We start from the raw sequence: 24,379 nt of genomic DNA, 5'->3' as shown, positions 1-24,379 counted from the left end.
CAGAACCTCAACTAGTCTAAAGAAGGCCAGTTTTATTGCTTCTTTAATCAGAACAACAGTTTTCAGCTGTGCTAACATAATTGCAAAAGGGTTTTCTAATGATCAATTAGTCTTTTAAAATGATAAACTTGGATTAGCTAACACAATGTGCCATTGGAACTCAGGAGTGATGGTTGCTGATAATGGGCCTCTGTCTGTACGCCTATGTAGATATTCCATAAAAAATCTGCCGTTTCCAGCTACAATAGTCATTTACAACATTAACAATGTCTACACTGTATTTCTGATGAATTAGATTTTATTTTAAATGGACAAAAAATGTGCTTTTCTTTCAAAAACAAGGACATTTCTAAGTGACCCCAAATGTTTGAACAGTAGTGTACATGAAATGTACACCTCCCCTGTGATGAGGATAGTCATCTCTGTAGTCAATTAGCCAATGTGAGAAAATGCCCACGTCATGAAAGGCTAGTTAAATAAAACACACCATAACATCTGAAAACCCAACTGCCCCACTGGACATATTAATAACCGTGGCCATCCATAACTGTTGATCTAATTTTCCAGGTACATTATCCAAAACGCTGCATTGGTTTCTCTTAGGAATAACAGAGCCTGGGCCAAATAGAAACGTGCACGTATCGTCAGATCTGAGGGCTCTACAGAGAGACTTACTATGGCACGCTGCATCCGGACCCACTCGGATACCTCAGTCTGTTGGAGTGTGTGTGTTGCTGTGAATGTGTACCATTGTGCGCTGGCGGTGATTTATAGCATGTGTGTGGCTGTGCGCCTAGAATTCCTAACCAGACCGTTCGTTTATTTTTCCGTCCCCACAAATGTGTGGACAGCACAGTGCTGAATAAAGGGAATGACACCTAACGTCTTGGCAATGAGAGACAGGCCTACATGGAAAAGAATGATCCCTCTTTTTTTCTTTCTCTCTCTCGCTCGCTCGCTCTCTGTCACAGCGGTGTGTCCGATTCAGATTCCTACGACACAAAAGGTTACACTTCTTGAATACTAACAAGTCCGGGGGAGTGTGGACTCGGCTGGTTGAAACATTGCCTGTTAGGGACAGTCTGGGGACAATCTGTCAAAAGGCTTGTATAATCAGGCCCTATTCTCCAGGGAATCTGTCTGTTAGCCCACCAACATGTGTCAACTCCAGATGTCTTCCATTCAATGAAAGCCTCCAACAGTCCACAGGCAAATATGGACACTGCCTTCCAAGAGCCATGTGTTCAGGAGCCCCTGACATTTGAACTCAGGGGTGGAAATGTTGTTTCTTCTCCCACCACACCGTACTGTGAGATAGCGCCGTAAAGCCAGAGCGTGGATTTAGTAAGTCAGTCTAGTGTTGAGGTCAGGTTCTGTACTGGGAACAATGCAGGATGCTGAGCCGAAGCTTTATCCCCCTGAAAGAGCAGCGTTAGAGTCAGCTCCGGTGAGGTGTTTTCTATTATAGACACAGTACAACACAGTAGTTTACATTTCTTGGAAAGCCTTGATGAGGTCTGTCCTTAGAACAGCAGTCACCTGGAAGGTCCCCATTCTAGTATGGTAAGGGATGGGGGGTGTGTTATTAAAATATGACCTATATTTGACTGAGAACACGTTCTTTTTTACAGCAGCAACCTGGGGAATAGTTACAGGGGAGAAGAGAGGGGATGAATGAGCCAATTGGAAGCTGGGGATGATTAGGTGGCCATGATGGTATGGGCCTGATTGGGAATGTATCCGGGACATCGGGGGTTAACGCCCGTACTCTTGCGATTAAGTGCCATGGGTTCTTTAGTGACCACAGAGAGTCCAACTCGAACCTTAATCCATAGACTAGCACTAGTGTACGTGAACGCAATGTTGTCAGTGGTCTGGTTTTGGTTTTCCCTCTCTGTCGCACAATGAATAGGATACATACCGTATACGTGGATGACGTCACATCCTGAGTAACACAGGTGAATGCAGAGCGGTGTCATTATTTCAGCTCTCTTGGCTGCACTGCCATTAAAGATGAGGTCATTCTCTGTGTGGAAATAAGGCCACACTGACTGACAGGAGGGATACATCCAAAATGGCACCCTATTCCCTAAATAGTGCACTATTTTTCATCTGTAGAAAGTAGTGCACTATGTAGGGAATAATGTGCCATTTGGGACACTGCCAAGGACCGGTACCTCTTGTCTGACTGGCATGTTGAACACAAGCTTACTGTGAATGTTGACGTGTCAATGTGTACAGTGTGACAAGCATTTCTCTATGCACTCTATCTTTCCTAATCTTATCTGGGCTATTGTTAGTTTCGAAGGCAGACCAAACATTACTACATATTACTGCTGTTGCCGTTGATACTCATTTCTATTGTTAGGATTGATCGGATTTAACTCGGTATCGAGGAGAAACTGAAGCAACACTTTCTAGAGAAGCAGAGACAATCATATGATTGCAATCTAATAATCCTATATTATCATATAACGCAATGGGATATAGTAAGTTGTCAACCAGACGTACATATTCTGTTCTATAACCCCTTTCCCTCTCTTTTGTCTCAGTGTGTTGGCACTGGCTCTAGACAAAATCCCAGACTCGGTGGGAGCAGTGAGGCCCTTCTCATTTGCTTGCCATGCAAAGAGTGGGGGAGCAAGTCTGAGACACCTCAACCATGTGGTAGAGAAAGCCTTTAACTGGGATATGAATGATCTGATTAACATTACAACAGCGTCCCAAATGGCACACTATTCCATATATAACGCACTACTTTTTACCGGGTCCCGTAGGCCTCTAGTCAAAAGTAGTGCACTATGCAGGAAATAGGGTGCCATTTGGTACGCGGCCATAATGTTACTCTTTTATACCATCTCAGAGAGTCGAACAGAGAAGGGACAACCCTGTAGGACTGAACAAATATCATTAGGAGGCAATTAACTCAGTGCTTTTATTGAACACAGATCTGTACATGCTAGATGTGTATAATGACACTGACACAGATCTGTATATACTAGCTGTGTGCTGATAAAGGCACTTCTAGCCTTTTTAGTTCGTGTCTCTTTGCAGTGTAAATTCATGTGATTATCCACTCATTTAAAAGAACAAACAGTAGATGTGAGAGCTGAGAGTCGACCAAACTCTGCATCAGCATTCTGGATGTAAACACATCAAACTAATCTGCAGATATTCAGTAGGGAATTGTGCAAAAACAAGTGTAAGAGACTAAGGACTGGGATTCAATCCGATCGCGCTTTGTCGGCGATGCAGCTTTGTTCCCGCATTCATGGTAAACGCTGCATATGATGGCTAACCCGGAGGTTAACTCTAAATGGTGCATTGTCGACAAAGTGCGATCGGATTGAATCCCGGCCTAAGAGAAAAGTATCTGATCCAATACTGACATCCTTTTTCAGCAACATAACTCCCTTCACTGACCATTGGAGTCTGTTCAATAGATACACCAACAACACCACCAACAAAGTGCACCATATGACAAACAGTCCCATTCCTCCATCTGAGAGTAATTACCACTAATAAACAAAACAAAGTCTGATTGGGGGCAATTCTGTGGGCGATCCTGTGGGCAGCTAGCGCCTCTCCAGAGTTCCGCCTCACTGCCAGCCAATTAGAGGCTGTGAAGACAAGGAGGAAAAACACGGGGAGGAGGGGGTACAGGAATCTTCCTCCCTGGGTAACAGAATGTCTCCAGATGTCCTGGGGTGCGTCTCAAACCAAATGGCACCCTATTCCCTATATAGTGCACTGCATTTGGCCAGAGCCCTATGGGGGCATAGGGTGAATAGGGTGTCATTTCGGAAGAAGCCATGGTTGACTGCCTGCCTGGCACCACCTCCTACGCACCTCAGAACAGTCGGAAGGAACAGAAAGTGCAGAATCCGTTTGAAAGTAGGTGAGAAAGATTAAATAAATGTGATGGATAAATCAACAGAAAGAAGGATGAAATTAAATACGCTGGGTACCGGGTTCATGGGTACCGGGTTCACCCTCCCTCAATATATCCCTGCTGTTGATTCATGTTGCTTTGCATTAAGATGAGGTCCCCTCTGGGAAAAAAACAGGTTGAATCAACGTTATTTCCACATCGTTTCAACAACACAAATTCAATGTGATGACGTTGAAACAACATGGACAACTGATTGGATTTGCAAAAAGCCATCAACGTAAGGGGATTTCGTATTTTTCTTCACCCAACTTTCACCCTAAATCCAATGAGACGGTGAAATATTTTGTTGATTTCAAATGTAAAACTACAAGACGAACTGACGTCTGTGCCCGGCGTGTTGGTTCGGATTCACCACATTACTGCCGTTGCGTTCTGCACCGTGTAGAGTAACAATACAACTGTGCTGAACAAAGTGGAGCTCATCTTATATTAAAATATTAAAACTAAAACTGCCATGATAGGGGATTCCCTAAAGACACTGCTGCTGGTGTCTTACTCTTAACCAAAGGGGTTATATAACTAGAAGAGTTGCTGGGGTGTATAATATCTCTTTTCTTTAGAGTGCCTTTCCTTGTTCTATACAGGCCTCACCATCCACGTCTAATTGAAAAATGACTTTGTCTTATTCTACATGTTTGGGATTAGCCAATATAAATGCAGCGTGTGTTTTTTCCTGTAAGAAGATAATGGGATACAAATAACTATTCCCAACAGCGTATATGATTACAATAGAAACAGTCCAGTGTCATAAAAAAATACCTCAGCTCACACCTTAAAAGGGGCCATCTGGGATTCGAAAAACAACAAAGCGGTCACTCGAGTCAATGGCTATAAAGCATTAATTTAAAAGTCCAAAAATGGATGTACTGTACCAATCCCGGATGGCCCCTTTAGAAGAAAGGGTTGCAGACATTTTTGATGAAGCACACTTATGTAACCGAACATGACTCAAGAGGAAGTGTTCATTTGTTGCCTGCATGCCTCCACTGGGGAAAATTAGCGAACAGAAAAGAAGAAGAACATTTCGATTCTTTCCAAGCGTGATTCAACATTATTTGACAGGTAACCAATAGTTCAGACAGAGGTTTGTGAAATCAATTTCCTTATCTATCCTTCTAGAAGTGTTGTTACTCTCTCACTCACACGCACACAGACACAGACTGTACACATTCATGTGCACATGCATAGGCTACACAAAAAAAATCCAGGGATGTGATCTTGCAGGCCAGTTTCTGCATATACTGTGAATTAATGCTGCCTTGACAGCCAGGAAATCAACATTTAGCCTACTTAATCTGAAGAATAACTACATCTTCTGAACTACAATCACTAATACAGCAGACAAATCAGCAGTAAGTGTGGGATACATTCATTGTGATTCTTGGTGCAGATTCATTGTCACAGAGCCCAGATCAATCAGGTTCTTTTTTGGTCCTATTCAACTCAGCCATTCACACCATTATAAAAGGAGAGAGGGGTGTAGTGATTAGACATCACCAATTATTAGCTGGGTGAGACAGAGACCTGTGAACCTGAACTATACCTGAACTAAAAAGTGTGTTCACTCCTTCCTTCACCTTATCTAGTATTTGCTTATGTTTCACAATCACTCTACATACCAGAAAAGCATGCGTTCTTCCTTGAGGTAGCTGGTCCAACATGGTTGAATAGCTGAAAGCATGGGTCCACTACTTTTGAAGTACAGACCTGTAGCTTATTAAACTCCATAGCCCAAGGATTCATTCTAAGACCCCCCCCCCCCCTCCCACCCAACAGAACTACAGGTTTGCATGGCATTTTAAGGGAATTGCATTTACATTACTAAACATATTCTGTAGTTGAAGGTCATTCCTGACAGGAAAGGAAGGGCCATTTATAATCTGGGTTAAGTGAGTTTTGTCGGTGTCTCAAAAGGCACCGTATTCCCCTATGTAGTGCACCATCTACTAGGGTGCCATTTGGGACACAGCCTCTGTTCAAACCTTACCTAAATGCGATTGCCGGGAATCCAACATGGACAATACCGGGAAACCAAAACACTCTCACGGAAGCATTTCCATATGCAAACAATTCCAGGATTTTGTATTGCATCTAAATGTGACTCCCATTTGGGACTCAGCCAGTGTGTTTGTGAGGTCAAAGCTACACACCCCCAAAAAATGGTTCTAAATATTGTAGTACCAGATAAGGGTTCTTTGGCTTGTTGTTACCATAGCGAAACCTTTTTTGGTGCTATATTGAACCCTTTTTTGAAGGATCTGTAAAGAACCATGCTCATACGGTTCATACGGTTCTAGAACCATGCTCATACGGTACCTGTATGGCGCTATAAAGAACCCTTTCCTAAGGGTCTATAAAGAAACACCAAAAAAGGGTTCCACTATGGATACAACCCTTTTTGGGGCTATGTAGAATCCTTTTTTATGTTTTTTTATAGAACCTATTCTGGTCAGCCATATTATATTGTAAAATTCCGTAGCTGTTATTATTGTGTTAATTGACTAGTTGAATCAGGTGTGGCAGCTCTGGAACAGCTGGGGGTCCCTGAGGAGAGAGGCACTGACTGATTTAGTCAACCGTTCTCAATTGACACAAGCCCATACATGAGTCTTGCACAAGACTTACTACGTAACGGCATACCACAACACATTAGAAAAACTGGAATGACACTCTCACTCACAGTTTCACAATAAGAGCCGTGCGCAAACCATTTGAATTATCACTAATAGAACAAAAAAATATTTTGTGAACTGTAAAGGACCATTGAAGAGCTCAAAGGGTCCTTTGAGTCATTATGGTCCCACATAGAACCATCACACTTCCCAAAGAACTCTTGAGGAACCCACATTTTTTTGTGTGTAATTTGTTTGAAGTGCAGGTAGGTTCCTTTTACAGAGATCAAGGTTAAAAGTGTGGGCTCTACCTCTCCATGCTTTGGGTGACGACAGAAAGACTTCCAAGGAGAACAGAGACAGAAAGACACGTAAATGGCAACAATGTGCTGATTGATTCTTCAAATCACAGAGGTCTTTTTTGACAGTGGCATTATCTTGAAGAACAAGATGATTGTTCTCAAAGACGATTGAGTTAAAGAAAATGTTAGCCACACTGGCAATTGAATAGTTTGAGAAGATAAAGAAAAGACGTGCTGATGTCACAGGCTCATCTTCCTCATTCCAAACAGACAAAATATCTAAACAAGATAAAGTACAGTCACAAAGATGCAAAAGACAAGCTTCCACAAAACTAGACCAAACTAGACCGCATTTTGAACAAAAACCAACGTAGCCTATGCTTATTGTACGCACTGTGCTGTTTGCTCATGTACAGATCAGTTAGATAGGGTGAATTTGGGTACAAATGTTAAATATATACAGTACCAGTCAAAAGTTTGGACACACCTACTCATTCAAGGGTTTTTCTTTATTTTGACTATTTTCTACATTGTAGATTAATAGTGAAGACATTTAAATTAACGGGTGTGCCTTCTTAAAAGTTAATTTGTGGATATTCTTTCCTTCTTAATGCACTTGAGACAATCAGTTGTGTTGTGACAAGGTAGGGTTGGTATACAGAAGATGGCCCTATTTGGTAAAAGAGTCCATATTATGTCAAGAACAGCTCAAATAAGTAGAGAAACAGCAGTCCATCATTACTTTAACACATGAAGGTCGGTCAGTGATGTACTGGGCCGTACGCACTATCCTCTGTAGCGCCTTGCGGTCGGATGCCAAGCAGTTGCCATATCAAGCGGTGATGCTGCCAGTCAAGGTGCTCTCAATGGTGCAGCTCTATAACTTTTTGAGGATCTGAGTTCAAATCAGATCATATGCAAGGAGAGCATAACTTGGTGAAAAGAAGAAGGAATGAAAAAGAGCCTTCGTGTGTTGGTTTTTCTTTCCTCCGATCGTACCTACTCACTAGCTAGGTTTCCATGCAATTAGCGACAGACTTTCATGCAAAAAAAAAAAAATCTGCATAAAAACAATATGCGCATTTTCCCATCAGAGATGTGTTTCCATCAAATTGAATAGTTTGGGATAAAAGACTGTGTGATGACGTAATGTACAAAAAAATTAAATGAACGGTTAAATCCCCCTCCCCAATTACAAATACAAGTTAAATGGGTTTCCATCGCATTTTCAACTCTTCTGATGGTTTTCTTACAAAAAAAGGTTGTGTTATATAGCGATACCACTCTGGTATTGGCATGTGTGCTGTAGCCAACAGCTCACAGATACAGTGCGGGTACAGCCTACATGATGAGATTCTTTGTCGCGTCTACTCCAGCTCCTCCTCTCCGGCGTTCGACGTCGCCGGTTTACTAACCGCCAATCCTGGGAACCATCATTACACGCACCTGGCATTCATCATTACACATACCTGCGCTTCATCATTAGGCACACCTGGACTCTATTACCTCACTCATTACCACCCCTTTATCTGGCACTCCCTTAGGTTCTTTCCCCAGGCAGTACTGTTTCTGTTGTTCATGTCTAGACACTACTCCTACATTGTATCGTTCCATGTTACTTGTTATATTAATTAAACTTACCACCTGCATCTGCTTCTCGACTCCGAGCGTCTATGTTACATTATTATAGACAAAAGAGCGATATTGTTTTTATTTGTCAAACGGCAGACAAGCATCAATGATCATGCCACCAGAATAAGACCACCGATATTTATTGCAAAGGAGTATCAAGCTCATCACCTGGCACTTTCACCACCCTGTGAAGTTCATCATAAACTATTTAATCTGTACCCTAATAAATTGCAAGCTTTCCTCACGAGTCATAGTGGGAGGACCACACAACATGCGTAAAAGCATTTCCATTGACATTTCTTGAATAATACATTTTACCGACACAAAAAGATCCCATCTTGTCTAGCGTATTTTGTTTTGTCGACAGTTTCCATCCGCCCTGTCATTACATTTTTTCCCCCAAATGTACTTTACTCGCATAAAAAGGTTGGATAGAAACCTGGTTCCTGATTACCTTACCCTGACAGCTACAGGTCAACCTGAGAACAACAATCATTGCTATTTATAAAAACAGAGCTGTAGGCAGAGAGAGCACAGCCCTGCTTTGTCATCATCACTGCAATCCATGAGAGTTACACAACATATTCAAAGTTCTGTTGGACCGCTTCTTTCTTCAGCCCATTGGTAGAAACACCTGCGTCTAATAAACCTGGCACTTATACAGACCTCAGACAAAGAGTAGAGTGAACTCACCCCGTGTACGTCACTCTCTCTCTCCACAGGTTTATTTGACAATATAACCGTTGACCTTTTAAAAGGCGCCATGGTATTTTTAGAGTGGAAAATGGGCCTCCTACAAAAGGAGTACTTTTTGAAGCATAAACCGTAACTTTAGACTTATCATCACTCAAGATAAAATAAGAACAATTGACTTGGACCGACCATCATCCTGAAACTGTTGGTCTAGCCATAGCACTCTCTTCTCTGTATACATCAATGATGTCGCTCTTGCTGCTGGTGAGTCTCTGATCCACCTCTACGCAGATGACACTATTCTGTATACTTCTGGCCCTTCTTTTGACACTGTGTTAACAACCCTCCAGGCGAGCTTCAATGCCATACAACTCTCCTTCCGTGGCCTCCAATTGCTCTTAAATACAAGTAAAACTAAATGCATGCTCTTCAACCGATCGCTGCCTGCACCTGCCCGCCTGTCCAACATCACTACTCTAGACGGCTTTGACTTAGAATATGTGGACAACTACAAATACCTAGGTGTCTGGTTAGACTGTAAACTCTCCTTCCAGACTCACATCAAACATCTCCAATCCAAAGTTAAATCTAGAATTAGCTTCCTATTCCGCAACAAAGCATCCTTCACTCATGCTGCCAAACATACCCTTGTAAAACTGACCATCCTACCAATCCTCGACTTCGGTGATGTCATTTACAAAATAGCCTCCAATACCCTACTCAATAAATTGGATGCAGTCTACCACAGTGCCATCCGTTTTGTCACCAAAGCCCCTTACACTACCCACCACTGCGACCTGTACACTCTCGTTGGCTGGCCCTCGCTTCATACTCGTCGCCAAACCCACTGGCTCCAGGTCATCTACAAGACCCTGCTCGGTAAAGTCCCCCCTTATCTCAGCTCGCTGGTCACCATAGCAGCACCTACCTGTAGCACGCGCTCCAGCAGGTATATCTCTCTGGTCACCCCCAAAACCAATTCCTCCTTTGGCCGCCTCTCCTTCCAGTTCTCTGCTGCCAATGACTGGAACAAACTACAAAAATCTCTGAAACTGGAAACACTTATCTCCCTCACTAGCTTTAAGCACCAGCTGTCAGAGCAGCTCATAGATTACTGCACCTGTACATAGCCCATCTATAATTTAGCCCAAACAACTACCTCTTTACCTACTGTATTCATTTATTTATTTTTGCTCCTTTGCACCCCATTATCTCTATCTCTACTTTGCACTTTCTTCCACTGCAAACCAACCATTCCAGTGTTTTTTTTACTTGCTATATTGTATTTACTTCGCCACCATGGCCTTTTTATATTTTTATTTATTTTTATATATATTTTGTTTGCCTTCACCTCCCTTATCTCACCTCACTTGCTCACATTGTATATAGACTTATTTTTCACTGTATTATTGACTGTATGTTTGTTTTACTCCATGTGTAACTATGTGTTGTTGTATGTATCGAACTGCTTTGCTTTATCTTGGCCAGGTCGCAATTGTAAATGAGAACGTGTTCATATTATTGTTCTTATTTAGTCAATAAGATTTTTTGCAACGTAAGCTTAACTTTCTGAACATTCGAGACGTGTAGTCCACTTGTCATTCCAATCTCCTTTGCATTAGCGTAGCCTCTTCTGTAGCCTGTCAACTATGTGTCTGTCTATCCCTGTTCTCTCCTCTCTGCACAGACCATACAAACGCTTCACACCGCGTGGCCGCTGCTACTCTAACCTGGTGGTCCCAGCGCGCACGACCCACGTGGAGTTCCAGGTCTCAGGCAGCCTCTGGAACTGCCGATCTGCGGCCAACAAGGCAGAGTTCATCTCAGCCTATGCTTCCCTCCAGTCCCTCGACTTCTTGGCACTGACGGAAACATGGATTACCACTGATAACACTGCTACTCCTACTGCTCTCTCCTCGTCTGCCCACGTGTTCTCGCACACCCCGAGAGCTTCTGGTCAGCGGGGTGGTGGCACTGGGATCCTCATCTCTCCCAAGTGGACATTCTCTCTTTCTCCCCTGACCCATCTGTCTATCGCCTCCTTTGAATTCCATGCTGTCACAGTTACCAGCCCTTTCAAGCTTAACATCCTTATCATTTATCGCCCTCCAGGTTCCCTTGGAGAGTTCATCAATGAGCTTGACGCCCTGATAAGTTCCTTTCCTGAGGATGACTCACCTCTCACAGTTCTGGGTGACTTTAACCTCCCCACGTCTACCTTTGACTCATTCCTCTCTGCCTCCTTCTTTCCACTCCTCTCCTCTTTTGACCTCACCCTCTCACCTTCCCCCCCTACTCACAAGGCAGGCAATACGCTTGACCTCATCTTTACTAGATGCTGTTCTTCCACTAATCTCATTGCAACTCCCCTCCAAGTCTCCGACCACTACCTTGTATCCTTTTCCCTCTCGCTCTCATCCAACACTTCCCACACTGCCCCTACTCGGATGGTATCGCGCCGTCCCAACCTTCGCTCTCTCTCCCCCGCTACTCTCTCCTCTTCCATCCTATCATCTCTTCCCTCTGCTCAAACCTTCTCCAACCTATCTCCTGATTCTGCCTCCTCAACCCTCCTCTCCTCCCTTTCTGCATCCTTTGACTCTCTATGTCCCCTATCCTCCAGGCCGGCTCGGTCCTCCCCTCCTGCTCCGTGGCTCGACGACTCATTGCGAGCTCACAGAACAGGGCTCCGGGCAGCCGAGCGGAAATGGAGGAAAACTCGCCTCCCTGCGGACCTGGCATCCTTTCACTCCCTCCTCTCTACATTCTCCTCTTCTGTCTCTGCTGCTAAAGCCAATTTCTACCACTCTAAATTCCAAGCATCTGCCTCTAACCCTAGGAAGCTCTTTGCCACCTTCTCCTCCCTCCTGAATCCTCCTCCCCCTCCTCCCCCCTCCTCCCTCTCTGCTGATGACTTCGTCAACCATTTTGAAAAGAAGGTCGACGACATCCGATCCTCGTTTGCTAAGTCAAACGACACCGCTGGTTCTGCTCACACTGCCCTACCCTGTGCTTTGACCTCTTTCTCCCCTCTCTCTCCAGATGAAATCTCGCGTCTTGTGACGGCCGGCCGCCCAACAACCTGCCCGCTTGACCCTATCCCCTCCTCTCTTCTCCAGACCATTTCCGGAGACCTTCTCCCTTACCTCACCTCGCTCATCAACTCATCCTTGACCGCTGGCTACGTCCCTTCCGTCTTCAAGAGAGCGAGAGTTGCACCCCTTCTGAAAAAACCTACACTCGATCCCTCCGATGTCAACAACTACAGACCAGTATCCCTTCTTTCTTTTCTCTCCAAAACTCTTGAACGTGCCGTCCTTGGCCAGCTCTCCTGCTATCTCTCTCAGAATGACCTTCTTGATCCAAATCAGTCAGGTTTCAAGACTAGTCATTCAACTGAGACTGCTCTTCTCTGTGTCACGGAGGCGCTCCGCACTGCTAAAGCTAACTCTCTCTCCTCTGCTCTCATCCTTCTAGACCTATCGGCTGCCTTTGATACTGTGAACCATCAGATCCTCCTCTCCACCCTCTCCGAGCTGGGCATCTCCGGCGCGGCCCACGCTTGGATTGCGTCCTACCTGACAGGTCGCTCCTACCAGGTGGCGTGGCGAGAATCTGTCTCCGCACCACGTGCTCTCACCACTGGTGTCCCCCAGGGCTCTGTTCTAGGCCCTCTCCTATTCTCGCTATACACCAAGTCACTTGGCTCTGTCATATCCTCACATGGTCTCTCCTATCATTGCTATGCAGACGACACACAATTAATCTTCTCCTTTCCCCCCTCTGATAACCAGGTGGTGAATCGCATCTCTGCATGTCTGGCAGACATATCAGTGTGGATGACGGATCACCACCTCAAGCTGAACCTCGGCAAGACGGAGCTGCTCTTCCTCCCGGGGAAGGACTGCCCGTTCCATGATCTCGCCATCACGGTTGACAACTCCATTGTGTCCTCCTCCCAGAGTGCTAAGAACCTTGGCGTGATCCTGGACAACACCCTGTCGTTCTCAACTAACATCAAGGCGGTGACCCGTTCCTGTAGGTTCATGCTCTACAACATTCGCAGAGTACGACCCTGCCTCACGCAGGAAGTGGCGCAGGTCCTAATCCAGGCACTTGTCATCTCCCGTCTGGATTACTGCAACTCGCTGTTGGCTGGGCTCCCTGCCTGTGCCATTAAACCCCTACAACTCACCCAGAACGCCGCAGCCCGTCTGGTGTTCAACTTTCCCAAGTTCTCTCACGTCACCCCGCTCCTCCGCTCTCTCCACTGGCTTCCAGTTGAAGCTCGCATCCGCTACAAGACCATGGTGCTTGCCTACGGAGCTGTGAGGGGAACGGCACCTCCGTACCTTCAGGCTCTGATCAGGCCCTACACCCAAACAAGGGCACTGCGTTCATCCACCTCTGGCCTGCTCGCCTCCCTACCTCTGAGGAAGTACAGTTCCCGCTCAGCCCAGTCAAAACTGTTCGCTGCTCTGGCACCCCAATGGTGGAACAAACTCCCTCACGACGCCAGGTCAGCGGAGTCAATCACCACCTTCCGGAGACACCTGAAACCCCACCTCTTTAAGGAATACCTAGGATAGGATAAAGTAATCCTTCTAACCCCCCCCTTAAAAGAGTTAGATGCACTATTGTAAAGTGGTTGTTCCACTGGATATCATAAGGTGAATGCACCAATTTGTAAGTCGCTCTGGATAAGAGCGTCTGCTAAATGACTTAAATGTAAATGTAAATTTGCCTACCTGGTTAAATAAAGGTGAAATAAATAAATAAATAAAAATCTCTGCCCATTAGGAAACCACCGCTATGAGGACAGTGTTCTCCACATCATACTTGCTTCTTCAAAGATACAGACACCATTCAGTTGAGTTTATTCAGTATTCAGTTCACAATAACATTGTTCCCCTTCCTGCAAGTCACTGAGACTTTGCAATAGTGATGCAATCGTCCATATTTGATACACTCCACATTCACTGTCTGGCTGCTACAGCGACAGTATGCTCCTGAACCTCTGTACTACACACACATGCGCTAGGGCCGGGACGATAAACAGTATTGCAATATCTTTTCCATGGCAAAAATGACAACACGAAGCAGATCTAACTCTTTGGTCCTTTTAAAAAACCTTCTGTATGTAAAATATTGTGTGCTATAGTTGGAAAATGAATCAATGTGAATTCGCTTCGTGTTTTGTTTTGTTTCCTTGCCACGAAACTAACGAGTATCGCGATACTGGTATCAACCTAGCTCTAACATGCGCACACACACACACACACATTACACACACACGCTTAGTACATGTCAGCAACAGTATGCTACTGTATCCAGATATGACAGGGTTAACACGGCTTACATAATAGCTCTGCGGCGCAGGCTTCTAGCTCTCAGCTGCATATTTTTCAACACACACACACACACACACTACACACACTTGGTACATGTCAGGGAAGTCAGCCCCTCATGCATGCTACTCAGAGAAAGTGGTAAATAGACTAAATATAGACGTCAGAACTCAGAAGTCTACTGCTGTACATCTACGGCCTCCCGGAACCTCGCTACATCAGTGATGCTCTGGAGAACCATGCAGCGAGGCAATCCTCGAATAACAAGCAGGTGGAGGAGGAGCAGGGGAGGATGAAAGTGGTTCTTTCTCCTGTGCTTCCAAGAACTGCATTGTAAGAGAGAGAGAGAGTGCACATGACCTTAATTCTGATTTTCTTTTACCCACAGCGGATCCCACGGTTTTACATAGAGGCTCAGAGTGGATGGGAGCGAAAGAGAGAGAGAGAAAAAGAGAGAAAGAGACGACGAGGAGGCGAAGGCAGCAGCAGAACTGTCTAAGCAAATGAATACTGCATGATAATGTCTGAATACTGTATGAACTTCACTCTGTACAGGCAGACAGGATAGGCTGCAATAATACAGAGCAATATCAAAATCCTCTGCACTGATTTAATCTGAGTTGGTTCCCTTTTTACACTGCAATATAATGGCTCTGTCCAAGAGAAAACCAAGCTGAAGGTCAGTGATGGTCATGCACAACGTATGGAAACCAAATGGTACCCTATTCCATAGATAGTGCACTACTTTCGACCAGAGCCCTATGGGCCCCGGTCAAAAGTAGTGCACTATATAGTGAATAGGGTTCCATTCGGAACACAGACAATAATGTAAGGTTGTACTGCTGTTAGGTTATCCAAACACTGCGATGGATGGCGTGCATTGATCGTGATTACTCAATGCGTTTCGTGTGTCTCACCAACGATTTCAGTATAGTTGAATAAACATGGGGGGCTTCAGGGGGAGAATCAAAGGGACATTGAATTTGTTCTGAATCAAGAGGACATCTGAGCTAGTTTACTTGCCTTGCCTGAGTACCAACACAGAATTTAGGAGGAACAAAAATTATAATAAGCCAGGGGGTGAGTAAAAGAGAAGAGACCATTGTCCTTTAGCCTCCACCCCCATCTCTCTCTATACCCTACCCTCCTCAAACTCATACCAGAATGTGAGGGAAGCGGCACTGTGTGTGCTCAGCCTCTCCCCCTTAATCACTCTGTGTTGAATAAGTGCTGAGATGTGGGGGACTCGACTGGCCTGGTGAGCGTTCAAGAACATCACATTCAAACAAGTGTGAGTGTTTGAGGCAGTTCCTCGCCTCACACATCGTATGAAAATCTGTTCTGTCACTGGGCTTTAGAAGAAAAGCCTTCTCGCTCGCTCTTTCCCGAGTAGAAAGTCAAGTCCACCGCAGCAGTGACTGCAGACTTTCACTCTGGCTCAGCGGCTCTATGTCACGCCCTGACCTTAGAGATCCTTTTAATTCTCTATTTGGTTAGGTCAGGGTGTGACTAGGGTGGGCAATCTGTAACGGGTGTCTAGAAGGATCGGAGGACCAAAATGCAGCGGGTTGTGAATACATAATTAAGTTTATTAAAGTACAGACGAAAACCGAAAACACTTCAACAAACTACAAAATAAGAAAACGACGTAGACGAAACCTGAACATGGAACTTACATAAAGACACGAAGAACTCACGAACAGGAACAGACTACATCAAACGAACGAACAAACCGAAACAGTCCCGTGTGGTGCAACATACACAGACACGGAAGACAATCACCCACAAACAAACAGTGTGAACAGCCAACCTATATATGGTTCTCAATCAGAGGAAAACGTCAAACACCTGTCTCTGATTGAGAACCATATAAGGCTAATTACAAGTGACCTAAACATAGAAACACAAAACATAGAATGCCCACCCCAACTCACGCCCTGACCAACTAAACACATACAAAAATAACATAAAACAGGTCAGGAACGTGACACAATCTATGTTTTCTATTTCTTTGTTGGCCGGGAATGGTTCCCAATCAGAGGCAGCTGTCTATCGTTGTCTCTGATTGGGGATCATACTTAGGCAGCTTTTTTCCACCTGTAGTTTGTGGGATCTTGTTTTTGGTACTGCGCTGTTTAGCCCTACTAGACGTTACGTTTCGTATTTGTTGTTTTTTCGGTGTTCATTTAATAAATTAAAATGTACGTCTATCACGCTGCACCTTGGTCCACTTATTCCACCAACGAGCGTTTTGTGAGGTACTGTATGGCATTATTTCGTAAAATATTTCAACAGATGTCCAGTCCCTAAAGGTAGAGTGTACACACTTCTGTTGCCGGCTGGTCTCTCTGCTTAGCAGCAGGTGTGTCCACGTACACAAAACAGACACACACATGCACTTCTGAGCCGTGCTAGTCACCAGCACAACATGTCTGATATTGATTAACTCTTTTATGCATCATTTATTCATGTTGAGCTCAGAGACACATCCCCCCTCCATCCACTGTCTGCATCCCAAATGGCACCCTATTCCCTATATACTGCAGGCAGTTGAAATGTTTCAATAGTCATTCTTCTCTGTAAACTAGTGATGAGTTGAGTGTTTCAAATGAAAGATGCTTCAGGTCAGTACAGAGAACAGCACTACTACCCACCAGCTCAGAAAGAGGTCCATGAGCATCTCAATGAGCTGGGAGCCTCTCAGGGTCAAATCAAGTCAAATAGTTTTTGTCACATGCTTCGTAAACAGGTGTAGAATAACAGTGAAATGCTTACTAATGGGCCCGTCCCAACAATGCAGAGAGAAAGAAAAAATAAATACTAGAAAAGTACAATAATAATGAATAATGAATCTAAAAACATAACAATAAAAGTAATAATAAATACACAATGAGTAATGATGACTTGGCTATATACACGGGGTACCTGTACCGAGTCGATGTGCAGGGGTATGAGGTAATTGAGGTAGATACAGTTGAAGTCGGAAGTTTACATACACCTTGGCCAACTACATTTAAACTCCGTTTTTCACAATTCCTGACATTTAATCCTAGTTAAAATTCCCTGTCTTAGATCAGTTAGGATCAACACTTTATTTTAAGAATGTGAAATTGCAGAATAATAGCAGAGAGAATGATTTATTTCAGCTTTTATTTCTTTCATCACATTCCCAGTGGGTCAGAAGTTAACATACACTCAATTAGTATTTGCTAGCATTGCCCTTAAATTGTTTAACTTTGGTCAAACGTTTCGGGTAGCCTTCCACAAGCTTCCCACAAGAAGTTGGGTGAATTTTGGCCCATTCCTCCTGGTGTAACTGAGTCAAGTTTGTAGGCCTCCTTGCTCGCACACACTTTTTCAGTTCTGCCCACAAATGTTCTATAGGTTTGAGGTCAGGGCTTTGTGATGGCCTCTCCAATACCTTGATTTGTTGTCCTTAAGCCATTTTGCCACAACTTTGGAAGTATGCTTGGGGTCATTGTCCATTTGGAAGACCCATTTGCGACCAAGCTTTAACTTCCTGACTGATGTCTTGAGATGTTGCTTCAATATATCCACATAATTTCCCTGCCTCATGATGCCATCTACTTTGTAAAGTGCACCAGTACCTCCTGCAGCAAAGCACCCCTACAACTTGAAACTGTGGGGGTGCTTTGCTGCAGGAGGGACTGGTGCACTTTACAAAGTAGATGGCATCATGAGGAAGGGAAATTATGTGGATAAATTGAAGCAACATCTCAAGAAATCAGTCTTGATGTCTTGCTTCACATTTGGGATGGTGTTCTTAGGCTTGCAAGCGCCCCCCTTTTTCCTCCAAACATAACGATGGTCATTATGGCCAAACAGTTCTATTTTTGTTTACAAAAAGACAATCTTTGTCCCCATGTGCAGTTGCAAACCGTAGTCTGGCTTTTTGATGCCGGTTTTGGAGCAGTGGCTTCTTCCTTGCTGAGCGGCCTTTCAGATTATGTCGATATAGGACTTTTTTTTACTGTGGATATAGATACTTTTGTACCTGTTTCCTCCAGCATCTTCACAAGGGCCTTTGCTGTTGTTCTGGGATTGATTTGCACTTTCGCACCAAAGTACGTTCATCTCTAGGAGACAGAACACGTCTCCTTCCTGAGCGGTATGATGGCTGCGTGGTCCCATGGTGTTTATACTTGCGTACTGTTGTTTGTACAGATGAACGTGGTACCCTCAGGCGTTTGGAAATTGCTCCCAAGGATGAACCAGAATGTGGAGGTCTACAATTTTTTTCTGAGGTCTTTTCAATTGACTCAAATGATGTCAATTAGCCTATCAGAAGCCATGACATAATTTTCTGGAATTTTCCAAGCTGTTTAAAGGCACAGTCAACTTAGTGTGTGTAAACTTCTGACCCACTGGAATTGTGATACAGTGAATTATAAGTGAACTAATCTGTCTGTAAACAATTGTTGGAAAAATGACTTGTGTCACGCACAAAGTAGATGTCCTAACCGACTTGCCAAAACTATAGTTTGTTAACAAGAAATGTATGGAGTGGTTGAAAAACGAGTTTTAATGACACCAACCTAAGTGTATGTAAACTTCTGACTTCAACTGTATGTACATATAACTAGGAATAAAGTGACAGATAATAAACAGTAGGAGCAGCGTATGTGATGAATCAAAAAAGTGACTTGGGTGGCCGGAGTCTTTGACAATTTTTAGTCTTTGACAACACTGCCTGGTATAGAGGTTCTGGATGGCAGGGACCTTGGCCCCAGTGATGTACTGGGCCATATGCACCACCCTCTGTAGCGCCTTGCGGTCGTATGCCAAGCAGTGTCCATACTAGAGGTCGACCGATTAATCAGTATGGCCGATTAATTAGGGCCGATTTCAGGTTTTCATAACAAACGGAGATCGGTATTTTTGGACGCCGATTTTTTGTTTTTTTACACCTTTATTGAACTAGGCAAGTCAGTTCAGAACACATTCTTATTTTCAATGATGGCCTAGGAACGGTGGATTAACTGCCTTGTTCAGGGGCAGAACGACAGATTTTTACCTTGTCAGCTCAGGGATTCAATCTTGCAACCTTACGGTTAACTAGTCCAACGCTCTAACCACCTGCCTCACGAGGAGCCTGCCTGTTACGCGAATGTAGTAAGAAGCCAAGGTAAGTTGCTAGCTAGCATTAAACGTATCTTATAAAAAACAATCGATCAATCAATCATAATCACTAGCTATAACTACACATGGTTGATGATATTACTAGTTTATCTAGCGTGTCCTGCGTTGCATATAATCGATGCGGTGCGCATTCGCGAAAAAGGACTGTCGTTGCTCCAACGTGTACCTAACCATAAACATCAATGCCTTTCCTGAAATCAATACACAGAAGTATATATTTTTAAACCTGCATATTTAGCTAAAAGAAATCCAGGTTAGCAGGCAATATTAACCAGGTGAAATTGTGTCACTTCTCTTGCGTTCATTGCACGCAGTCAGGGTATATGCAACAGTTTGGGCCGCCTGGTTCATTGCGAACTAATTTGCCAGAATTTTAAGTAAATATGACATAACATTGAAGGTTGTGCAATGTAACAGCAATATTTAGACTTAGGGATGCCATCCGTTTGATAAAATATGGAACGGTTCCGTATTTCACTGAAAGAATAAACGTTTTGTTTTCTAAATTATAGTTTCCGGATTCGACCATATTAATGACCTAAGGCTCGTATTTCTGTGTGTTATTATGTTATAATTAAGTCTATGATTTGATAGAGCAGTCTGACTGAGCGATGGTAGGCACCAGCAGGCTCGTAAGCATTCATTCAAACAGCACTTTCGTGCGTTTTGCCAGCAGCTCTTCGCAATGCTTCAAGCATTGCGCTGTTTATGACTTCAAGCCTATCAACTCCCGAGATTAGGCTGGTGTAACCTATGCGAAATGGCTAGCTAGTTAGCGGGGTGAGCGCTAATAGCGTTTCAAACGTCACTCGCTCTGAGACTTGGAGTAGTTGTTCCCCTTGCTCTGCATGGGTAACGCTGCTTCGAGGGTGGCTGTTGTCGATGTGTTCCTGGTTCGAGCCCAGGTAGCGGCGAGGAGAGGGATGGAAGCTATACTGTTACACTGGCAATACTAAAGTGCCTATAAGAACATCCAATAGTCAAAGGTATATGAAATACAAATCGTATAGAGAGAAATAGTCCTATAATTCCTATAATAACTACAACCTAAAACTTCTTACCTGGGAATATTGAAGACGCATGTTAAAAGGAACCACCAGCTTTCATATGTTCTCATGTTCTGAGCAAGGAACTTAAACATTAGCTTTCTTACATGGCACATATTGCACTTTTACTTTCTTCTCCAACACTTTGTTTTTGTATTATTTAAACCAAATTGAACATGTTTCATTATTTATTTGAGGCTAAATTGATTTTATTGATGTATTATATTAAGTTAAAATAAGTGTTCATTCAGTATTGTTGTAATTGTAATTATTTTAAAAAATGTTTTATTAAATCGGCCGATTAATCGGTACTGTTTTTTTTTGGTTCTCCAATAATCGGTATCGGTGTTGAAAAATCATAATCGGTTGACCTCTAGTCCGTACCAAGCTGTGAAGCAGCCAGTTAAGATGTTCTCAATGGTGCAGCTGTAGAACTCTTTGAGGATCTGAGGGCCCATGCCAAATCTTTTCAGTCTCCTGAGGGGGAAGAGGCGTGTCGTGCCCTCTTCATGACTGTGTTGGTGTGTGTGGACCATAGTGAGTGAGTGAGTGAGTGAGTGAGTGAGTGAGTGAGTGAGTGAGTGAGTGAGTGAGTGAGTGAGTGTGTGCTGTGTTGGAACGTACAGTTCTGAGATTTCAGCGCTCTAATGCAGAGACAGAAAGAGAGGGGGGGGACATTGCTCTTTTCTCTGATGGGTGAGAGAGTATTAGTTATGTAAGGCCCTTCAGAGCATTGTTTTAATGCACTGGGTTCTCCTCAGTATGTTTTCTTCCGACCACAAAGCCTCCAGGGCCAGCTAGTCATCAGATGGAAGTGTCAAACCAGTTGGTGTTATGAGAGGGAAGGAGAGAGAAAGTGGGGAAGATAAAAAGACAGAGAGCTGGGGGGAGCAACCCCAGATGCTTGACAGAACCAGAGCAGAACAGGTACAGGTACCCCTCCTCATGTACCATTTCACACTTCAAATGTCATGAGCATGTCTTAGGTTCTTCTTCATGGATATAATGCATAGGCCTATAACGTGTGCATTACACACATACACACACAAACAATCCAACACGTCTTACATATCTTATGCATTATCAGACCGTTTTACATTTATTTCATTGCACTACTAGGTGAACCACAGAGACAGACATATGGTTTGTTGTAGTGGATGGCTCAATCTGGCTACAGTGACAATCACTTGGCAGGCTATAGCAGCCACAAAGTGTGTTTGAAGGCTCATATGTCTGTCTGGAGAAATGTGTGTGTGTGTGTGTGTGTGTGTGTGTGTGTGTGTGTGTGTGTGTGTGTGTGTGTATATATATATATATATATATATATGTATGTGTTTGTCCATTGCGGAAGCCTCAGTTAATGTGTGATCCGTCCTCTGGAGACTGAGACAAAGCTCTCATTCTCAACACTCATTAAATAAATGTTTTCCACTTTGCTGCCCAATTCTTGTTTATTCACTGCACATAGCCTAGTCATTACAGACTAGGCTACCGTAGGGCAGGCTATAGGCTACCGACTCAGACTGACACCACAGGGAAACTGTCAGAAGCAACAGGGTGAAGAGAAGTAACAATGTCACATGCAACAATGTGAACAAGACAAAGGAGCTGATCATGGACGACAGGAAAAGGAGGGCTGAACACGCCCCCATTCACATCGACGGGGCTGTAGTTCCTTGGTGTCCACATCACCAACAAACTATCATGGTCCAAACACAGTCCTGAAGAGGGCACAACAACACCTTTTCCCCCTCAGCAGACTGAAAAGATTTGGCATGGGTCCCCAGATCCACAAAAAGTTCTACAGCTGCACCATCGAGAGCATCCTGACCGGTTGCATCACCACCTGGTATGACAACTGCTCGGTATCAGACCGTAAGGCGCTACAGAGGGTAGGGCGTACGGCCCAGTACATGACTGGGGCCAAGCTTCCTGCCATCCAGGACCTATATACTAGGTGGTGTCAGAGGAAGGACAAAAAAATTGTCAAAGACTCCAGTCACCCAAGTCATAGACTGTTCTCTCTGTTACCGCAAGATAAGCGGTACCGGAGTGCCAAGTCTAGGTCCAAAAGGCTCTTTAACAGCTTCTACCCCGAAGCCATAAGACTGCTGAACAATGAATCAAATGGCCACCCGGACTACTTACATTGACCAACCTCCCCCCCCCCCCCCCTTGTTTGTTTCTACACTGCTGCTACTCGATGTTTATTATCTATCTATAGCCACTTTACCCCTACCTACATGTACAAATTACCTCGACTAAACTGTACCCCCGCACATTGACTCGGTACCACCTGTATATAGCCTCGGTATTGTTATTTTTTGTGTTAATTTTTATTACATTTTTTACTTTATTTAATTTAGTAAATATTTGTTAAACTCTATTTCTTGAACTACATAGTGGTTAAGGTCTTGTAAGTAAGCATTTCACGGTAATGTCTACACCTGTTGTATTCGGCGCATGTGACAAAAACAATTTGATTTGACGTGCAACTTTGTAGCTCTAGAAGTTTTACAGACACGCAGCTGTAAATTAGCAAGAAATTATTGGCTGCCCCCTCATTGAAAGTGTATTGTCTGCTATAAAAAAAAAACATGGTCTCCCTATCTTTGAGGTTTCTAGTGGTGCATAGCCGTCTTCGGTTTATCACCATTGTCACGTTTTCTCCCTTTCCTTTTCAGATTCCTACACGTCGCGAACTGATTTGATGAAATTAGATGAGAGATATGAGATCAACCATATCCGCGGACGGAGTGTGGTAAAATACAAACGCCCAAAAGTTCAAACTTCAGCCGTCTGTGCATGGCACCGGTAGAATGTTTACAAACCTTTTTTTACAACCATGAAAGGTATTCGGATGAGGTTGACTTATTATGGGTCCCCCGATTCAATCTAACCAACCAAAGGAAAGCTTTAACATAAAGCCTAATGAACGCAGTGGTTCCATTCTATTTCACATGGTAGCCACCGTTGCCCCACATACCTTGAAGATTCTGCACTCGGATGTCGCTGATCTGTCCGATAAATTCCTCCCGTTCGAACCAGTCCTTATACTCCCACTCGTGTCCAGCCATCAGGACGGTACCCTGGGGAAAGTTGCAGTCTGGACTTCGATATAAAACAACAGACTAAACTACATCCAGTCCCGTGTGATCTGGAGGCGATTGAGATGGCAACCCTATTTACCCCCTTTCTTCCTACCCTTGTCTAGCTGGCTATTGTGGCGGTCGCCGGACGCTGAGCCATGAGTGGGGTAGGCTATAGCATAGAGGAGGTCTAATCTACTCTAATGCTATTCCGTAGATACGGTTTCTGGCCAAGGATCATTGTTTTCGTTGAGTTTCCCCCTGGTGACGTAGAAAGCACCCACCTAGCACTACGGCGCAAAGCGAGGACGCGGAAAATGACACCGATGACCAAACTACAACGAAAGAGGAAGGGAAATAACAGCACCTAGATAATATTTTCGAGGTGGGCTGTTGTAGCTTATACCCACCATCCCGCCACTATATAGTCGAGGAAAGGAGAGCCAGTCTCAGCTCAGAAAGAGAGAGAGAAAAGGACTGATATGGTTCTCAGAATGGCTATGAATAAGACCATAGATAGACCGTTCCCGCTAGAAACATAATTG

The 24,379-nt window shown here is 44.0% G+C and overlaps 1 protein-coding gene across 1 annotated transcript in view; it reads right to left on the bottom strand.

Moving 5' to 3' along the window:
• LOC139553263 (calmin-like) overlaps positions 1 to 24,144 on the bottom strand; it is a 48,143-nt gene extending 23,999 nt beyond the window's left edge. The window contains exon 1 of the mRNA XM_071365401.1: positions 23,732 to 24,144. Coding sequence (XP_071221502.1) covers positions 23,732 to 23,822 — 91 coding nt within the window. The 5' untranslated portion in view covers positions 23,823 to 24,144. The remainder of the gene's footprint in view (positions 1 to 23,731) is intronic.
• Positions 24,145 to 24,379: the final 235 nt, after the last annotated feature.

Source organism: Salvelinus alpinus, chromosome 25 (assembly GCF_045679555.1).
Source record: "Salvelinus alpinus chromosome 25, SLU_Salpinus.1, whole genome shotgun sequence".
In the NCBI taxonomy this organism is placed as follows: Eukaryota; Metazoa; Chordata; class Actinopteri; order Salmoniformes; family Salmonidae; genus Salvelinus; species Salvelinus alpinus.
Note: the sequence above shows the minus strand (reverse complement) of the source record. Positions and strands in the feature narration are given on the sequence as shown.